The sequence below is a fragment of the Eucalyptus grandis genome, chromosome 9 (genome assembly GCF_016545825.1).
Source record: "Eucalyptus grandis isolate ANBG69807.140 chromosome 9, ASM1654582v1, whole genome shotgun sequence".
In the NCBI taxonomy this organism is placed as follows: Eukaryota; Viridiplantae; Streptophyta; class Magnoliopsida; order Myrtales; family Myrtaceae; genus Eucalyptus; species Eucalyptus grandis.
Genome location: NC_052620.1, coordinates 29,946,378 through 29,954,232, shown reverse-complemented (window position 1 = coordinate 29,954,232; position 7,855 = coordinate 29,946,378). Strand labels below are relative to the sequence as shown.

Below are 7,855 nucleotides of genomic sequence, written 5' to 3'. Positions count from 1 at the left end.
TTTTTTTTTCTCGGATATCAATTCTTTCCCCTTTGGCCATAAAAGATGTATTTTATTCTCTCTTTCTGGGCAGGAGGAGAATTTCTCGTAAACGAGAGCAATAAAAGTTTCCCGCTTTTGTAATCAATTTGTTTACTTTTGACTTTCTTTTCTTATTTGACGCGAACGCGTGATCTTATACAATTTTTCATATTTTTTTTTTTTTTAGAATTCAAAATGCTTTCTTCGTTTTTTCCCAAATCTTCAGAGAGAAATTTTCTTCTTAAGCGTGTTCGAAATATATAAGAAAAACAATTACATGCATAGCGTCTCACTCTCTCTCTCTCTCTCCACCCAATCCTCCCTTACCTCACGGGCACTCTCTTTTCTTCACCGTTCGCACCGTCAAAATATTTTATTATATAATCTCTCTCTTTCTCTCCTTGGTAATCTCTTTCTCATTTTCACACACATTCTCTCTCTCTCTCTCGCCGAGACCCTTTTCTCTCATTCCTCCTCCTCCTCCTCCTCCTCCCAAAGCCCGTCCAGCTTCTCCATTTTGTTCTGATTCCCGAACTCAAACAAAAAAAATTCCAGCTTTTGCTCTTCACTTTGGGCTTGCTCTGTTCTTCCCCTGCTCTAGGCTCGAAAGAGGAAAAGCTCTTTTTTTCTCGGGCTTTCTTCCAATTCCTTTCTCGCCGGTTCTCTCTTTCCCCCCCACGCTGAAGGGTCATGGGTTTCTCGGAGAAGCCACAGGTGGGGAGCGCGTGCGTAGAATCCGAGGGAAACAAGAAGTGGGTGATCGCCGGAATCTCCATACGAGCCTCGCTCAAGCCTGTGAGCACCGAGCCGAAGCCCAGGACGAACAGAGACGACGCGGATGAGGAAGAGAGGGAGACGCCCTCCACGACCCCGACGTCGAAAGAATCCAGGATAGCCGAGAAACTGCAGTGCCCGCCCGCCCCGAGAAAGAGGAGGCCCTCGTCGTCGAGGTGTCATTTCAATGGCGTCAGGGAGTTCTTCAATCCTCCCGACTTGGAATCAGTGTTCAAGCGCCATGTCGAGAGGACAAACTGAAGAAGAAGAAAGTAGTTTTCGTTAATTTTTAGGAGGAAGCAGTTTTTTTTTTTTTTTTTTGAGTCATGAGTTTCTACTGATTGTTCCTTTGTTTTTGTAATCTCCTCTGCAGAGAGAAGCTGACGGTGTACTATAGATTTATTACGTCATAATGACTTCGTGAGATAATTGTGGTTAGTTTGTATTAGTCCACAGGCTTGCTTTTTATGAACAATTTTGGGGTGCTTTACTTGACCTTCGTGGGTCTTTCCTCTGCTTTTTTTCTCAGTTTGGATTGTGGATGTTTTCGTTTCATTTTTTGTTTTCTTGACCATCCCAAAATTTCCCCTCATACATAAATACCTCTCAAAAAGTTTTATTCATGATGATTGAGCAAATGGAAATTAAAAATTGGTTCGATGGTTTGTTTGTCGAATTTTAGTTAATTGGTAGGACCAAAATTACCATGAATCATCTAAACCTATTGATTCAACAATAATAAGAATCAAAGAGCTTGAGTATAAGAAGTATATTTGACATCATTCATATAGGAACTCAAAGTGCCTTTCTTTTTTCAAAAGAGGATATGAAGTGGAGTTTGTTTTAAATAAGAATTTAAAGTGGTTATTTAGTCTCAAAGAAGGACTTCACTTGCCAATGCATCTCCAATGCATATTTCGATGGCTTGATCAGGGTATTTTTATCCTCTTTTTTTTTTTTTCATTTTCGATTGTCTCATTCTTTTTTTCTTTTTTGGTCAATGATTGTGTTGTTCATCATCTTCTTTGTCCCCTGTTAGTCTTCTTCTTGCCCAGATCAAGAACATCGGACTTGGAAAGGGCTGGCGAGCACCAACCGTTGGTAAGGGCCAACGAGGGCTCGATGCCCCAATGGGCGCTAGTCAAGTGCTCATTCCCTCATTTTATTATTTTTCTTTTTATCATATCTGATAGATCTCAACAATTTTTTACCCACACGCATCACTTAAACACGCCTAAGGACTTCATAATCAAAACATCTTTATCTTACGGAAAAAAAAATATATATATATATATATATATATTTATTTATTTCGTGCCTTAGCACTCCCTTCTAGAAAAAAGAAGACAGGTTGCCCCCTCCCTTCTTATCCTCGGCCGCCTTCTTTTCTCGGTCGGGATTAGAATTCAAATGGCTTTTGGCCATTGTTGCTACGGAAAAGACCAATCAACAAGTCAAAACATTGACAGCCACATTGAAGCAAATTCCTGAAAAAAAAAAAAAAAAAAAAAGAAGAGTCCTTCCCTTAGAAGTAGTGAAGAATTATGAATAATTTTGGTTGGTTTTTTGTCAATGAAGAGTAAGGGAATTTTGGGCGTACGAGGAAAAGTCATTTTTTTCTCTTACCTTATTTTGAGTTGGATGAACGAAAGACCCTAAATTTATGCTATATTTAATTCTAATCGAAATAATTTTTATATTATTTTTATTCCATAATCGATCCATGCTTTTTTTCACGTAATAATTTTGCCAAATTATGTGATTTTCATCTTTTCTTTCCTTTTTGTTATTTGTCCTTATTCATGTAATTTGTATGAGGATTTTCATTGGCCCAACTTTACATGTGAGGTCAAAATGAGTTGCCAAACGGCACAATTTTCATGTGGTTCCTTCAAACTTCCACTTTACCATTTCTTATAAATAGATAGATATCAATTTTGATATAATACCATCTCATTTCAACCAAAAAAATAATAATAATACCATTTCACATAAACCAAGGGGCTAGCCAATCATTTACCGGCTTGATAGGATTGACCAAAAGGAACACACGTGATATCTACCGATAAAATTATCTAAATTTGTTCTCTTGAGATGTATAGAACATAATAAGATAAAATAGACTCTCTCGTTGAAATTAATCATGAGTTCCTCCATTCCTGAAAATTTTAGTCCTTGTCCTAGTTCATTTTTCTTGATACATCATGTCTATAGCATCGTTCACTTCTCTCCTCTCTCCATAAAACATGAAAAATCGGCTCGAGAGACTCCTTTGTTTAATCTTTTGAAGTCTCCATTCCGTACCCGTTGCCAGTTTCACTGGACAGGATAAGGTTTAATTGATAATCTTCGTCCTCTTTCTCTCTCTCTCTCTCTCTCGTTCTTGCCTATAGTAGTGTGCATGGAACTGCATAACAATCCAAAATTTTCTGGCCAAGTTGTTGCAAAGAATGGCCGACAAGTTTTCATAGTGAAAACGGTATGGCGGGCGATGGGAAATCTTATTCATGGCCGAGAGATGCTGCACGGACACATCATTGTTAATTTGACTGTGAGACAAACCTCTCACTATCTTTATCAGTTCAAATGCACGAAGCACCACATTTCCATGGCCATCCACTATTTTTTCCTTCTCCCAATGCCCCACAAGCTCATGATGGGTCCGGCCTCAGATGGAATTATACATGTAGCAAAGCCCCAAAGTCCCTCCCGAGTCCTCATATCTGTTGTTACATATTATAAAAAATACAAACCCCAAACAGTGCCAATCTTTGAGAATCCTATGTGGGGTTGGGAGAGGTGTTCCAAATACACGCTTGAATCAAAACGTTTTCAAGTGGACCTTTTCTCCTATGTGTTTTTTGGCTGTACTGCCGTGGAGTTGATGATTTGGGGAACATGTTGAATCAACATAATATTTTCTATCATTTAGAGCGCAAACGATAACTATTCTATTTTTTAACATAACTTTTGGCAAAAAATATTTATGAATATATTCCATTTCTAATCAAAAATACGAATTTGATAATGACACAAAATTTCTGTTATTAGGACATAAAAAATTTATCCCTCCCACGTAGCAAGCGGCGGCGGGTGTATGACTTACTAGTAAAGAGGGCAAGCGATGGAAAATGTTTTTATTATCAAACGATTCTTATTTCAAACCTGTTTTGAAGAATAGAAAAATAAATTCAACAAGAAACATAATGATTATCATGCACATCTTTAATATTTTAATATATGCAAGTTGAGATACTTATGTGATTTTGGTTGGTGTGGGGGGATAAGAGGCATGTTGACACGATGAAAGCGTCACCGAATAGTCTAAATGAGGGGGGTAATATAGAAAGATATTTGTGTGCATGAAGGAAGAATTTTGCTGAAAAAGTGGGTGATAAAAACTTGTTGACCTTATCTAGGGCTTTCGGTTTGGGCGTCGGAGTAAAAATGCTTTGCTTTCTTGGGATTAGAACCCTTTTATCAAAGCATGTAAGCCAAAAGTTCGAGTAGGCATATCGAGGGTTTTTGCTTTGTCTTGATTATATATGATCATGGGTGCTTTGAATTGGATAAAATATGCATGTCCCATTTCTGCAAACATCTTTTGGGGCCAGTTTGCAGTTTGCATAGAACCTTTACGAGATACTTCATAGGTTCATACATACATACATACATACATATATATGTGTGTGTAACAAAAAATTTATTGAGATCACATAGTTTTACATATTACCTAATATGAAGTTTAATATTTTAGTGAGGAATGTGAATCTTTTAAATTTAAGCTGGATATTTACATTTTAAATTTATCTCTTTAAAAGAGAAGCGCATGTCAATGTATCAAGTGATTACTTCCCTTTTATGCATGGTCAGCTTCATTGCTTGTAGTCGCGCCACCTCTCCGGCATTGGCACCACCCCTCGCAGCCCCCATTCAGCCTCTCTCTCTCTCTCTCTCTCTCTCTTCTAACCCCGTCTTTCGAATATCTTAAAACAATCACACGAAAAAGGGTCGTCTAGATAGAACAATTATTGGACCTTGATGTGGGTACGTGTGTGGAAGAGCCCTAAGTCGTGCATAGAATGAGTTGGACAGGCTGACTTATCATGGCAAGTCTTACAATCAATCTACGCCACTAATCATGGCATCAATCCTAACCCTTTTAACCAAAACCGGACGAGTTATCATTTCCAATTCCAAATGTCCCTTTTCCTGATCTGGTTCCGTTGACTCAGGTCAATACAAATTACACGGCCCGTGCAATCTGCGAATGTTCGTCGCCCGCACGCATTACGCAATCTGTCGGAACCTTTCCTGGGTTGATTCTTAAGCAATCATTTCCGAAGACGCGTTCCCTTTTTCTCAGTAACAAGACCAGGCAATGCCGTGTTAGAAGGATCTACCGGGTCCGTTTGCCCTGGTCTGAACTTTATCATCATTTTGCTAATTGAAACCATAATTGTCGGTTAAACGTCAATCCTCTATAGCCTTTTTGGCGATCTTTCGGACTCTTCAACGATGCACACGACACTGATGACGGAACCCAGAATTTTATTTTGGGAAATTAATTTGCTTTCTTAAAGAAAGAAGGCAATCGAAAATAGGATTATCCATTTATCGATGAGCGAAAGGGCCAAGACCATTGATGAGAAAGGTCCTTGCAAGAGTCGTAGCCTAACACCAGATTAAAAAAGTTTTTGTCCTTTTAACCTCGACCTTGTTTGACCCCATGTTCGGAGAGTCAGACAGCATCATCGTTTCACTCGAGCCACGTGATCAAATAATTGCAGGGTCTTGGGCAACTTTTCTTTTTAATTTCGGCGATCTCTTTAGGGTCCTTGCACCATCATAACCCTCCAGGATACGATGGAATAAACAAAGCGCAAGAAAAATGCAGATTTCGCGGCAGGGACGTCTCGACAAGATACGGCACGCAGCAACGCGAAAAAGGTACATGCAACACGTGCCCCCCCGGATGGCAAAACCCTAAAAATAGAAATACCCCCAGTCGGTGAATTCTCCAGCAGTGCATGGCGTTGGCGTACGTGGGGACGGTGGTAGCCATTGGGGTCTGTGCAGAGTGCAGAGTAGAGAGAGAGAGAGAGAGCATGGAATCCGATGCACGGAAGAGAGTCGTCCTGAACACGCACACGCGGCGGGGACTCCTGCATGGAATCCTATGAGGCGAGCGCGAGCGCGCGAGCGCCAGAGAGCGAGAGTTTCTAGGCTTTGATAATAATAAGGTTGAAAAGTAGTATCTCTCCGTCGTTAGGACCAACCAAATCCAAGGAACCCCCCACGACCTTCAAAAGTTTCCTGCTTTGTCTTCGGTGGCCTTTTGAAGAAGACGACCGGAATTGATTGTTATCTCTTCCCCCTTTCCTTTCCTTTTTCTATTTTTTTATTGGCTGGGTTGAGGGGAGCTAATTATTCCACGCGGTTTCGGCCTGCCCCCAAAAGCCAAAGGGGCGCCACCGCCCACCCGCTCCCCAGACTTCGGTGCCTGCCCGAGCTGCCCGGATGTTTCTTTCTTTTTTTTTTCTTTTTATGGCGGGAAACTCCCAAAGGGAACGACGACGGTCCCGTTCCCGTTTTGAGTTGGCGCCAAAAAAGGGAAGAGAGAGAGAGGGGGAGAAACGGACGGATGAAAATGGTCAGAGGGTTTCGTGTCGAATCTTTCCCGGACGGGGGCTTCGCACGGACCGGGTTCACCTCCACCGTTCGTCGGGTAGGTCTGACCCCATAGGGTCTGCTGAGTCGGTACAAGATATTCCCCGGTGTGGCCATTTTGTGGCTCGAGCCGTGTCCTCATAGCTCTAGCGGGCCGTATTGCTATGTCGGACATTGCATCACCACAACGGCACTATGTGTTTCAATAATCGGTTCGTGATAGTGATATTCTCAATACGCGGTGGTAATTTCTTGAACGGGTTAATAACTCGGCGCAAATAACTCTTTTTGTTTAGATAGTCTCGTTTTGACCAAATAAAGCCATCAATCCACAAAATTAGCCTCCTCAAAAGAGCGGGCGTGCCCTAGTTCTACCGAACGTTGTGGCCTAGGAAAATGGAAATGAATTCGTGAACTTCTCCTGCCGCGCGATCTTTCATGGTGGCCTATCCATCGTTGAAATAATTAAGCTTGCAGCATTCGCATCTCACTCTACCAATAGGCCAGTTTGGACGATTCCATTAGCAACGTACAAAATCGCTTACTGTGGGTACAAGTTATGGTTTGCTAATGAGTATTGCATTCAAAATTACATTTTCTCGCGAGAAGTCACTAATCGAGTGAAAAGTTTATTCTTATTACCGATAGATTAAATTTTACTTAGGCCCCATTTGGTTTGGTATTTGTAATGGGTTTTGAGACTTTAAAACCCCTTGACCAAATGCAAACACGTTTAGTTCGTGTTTTTGCTCAACTTTGAGAAAATACAATTGCATCTTCAAAGGACTCTAAGACCTTTAGTACAAAACAAATCCTGATATACTTTGGGAGTTGAATTTTCGAAATGCAAGTCTTGGCCTCAATTACTATTCATCTTTTTCGAAAACCGCCACATGGAAACGCAGGCCAAGGGGTTGCATGCAACAGCGACTGCCGCTTAAGAGTTGCTTGACCCAAGTGATTGATGGCTTGAATCATGCGACCTAAGCAGCCACCTAGGGTCATGCGACCTTAGGTGACCTCGCTTGAGGTGGGCGATCTCAGGCAAAGCCATTTGGCGATCCGGCTGTCTGACGGATAGATCTGGCCGTTGATGGCTAGACTTCAAAAAAAAATTACAAAAATCTTTTTTTTTTTTATTTAGTAATAGTTTTTACAAATACAATTTTTACCAAAAGGCATTTTAGCCAAAGTTGTTTCCCAATACACTTTAAAATTACAATTCATAAAACGCTATTTGTATTTCGGAAAACTCCTTTAAGTCAAAGATATTCTCCCAAAGTCAAATCAAACGAAGCCTTATTGTTGAGTGGAGTCATTACTAGAGTAGCAAAAAATTATTTTTCTTTCAACTTCCTAGCAGGGTCAAAAAATTACTTATAAATTGAGA

The 7,855-nt window shown here is 40.7% G+C and overlaps 1 protein-coding gene across 1 annotated transcript; it reads left to right on the top strand.

Annotated features, from left to right (window-relative positions):
- The first annotated feature begins 452 nt into the window (after window positions 1-452).
- LOC104419223 (cyclin-dependent protein kinase inhibitor SMR6) lies at window positions 453-1,290 on the top strand. Its single transcript, XM_010030812.3, has one exon. The coding sequence runs from the start codon at window positions 712-714 to the stop codon at window positions 1,054-1,056; it is 345 nt and encodes a 114-aa protein (XP_010029114.1). The 5' UTR covers window positions 453-711; the 3' UTR covers window positions 1,057-1,290.
- The last annotated feature ends 6,565 nt before the right edge of the window (window positions 1,291-7,855 follow it).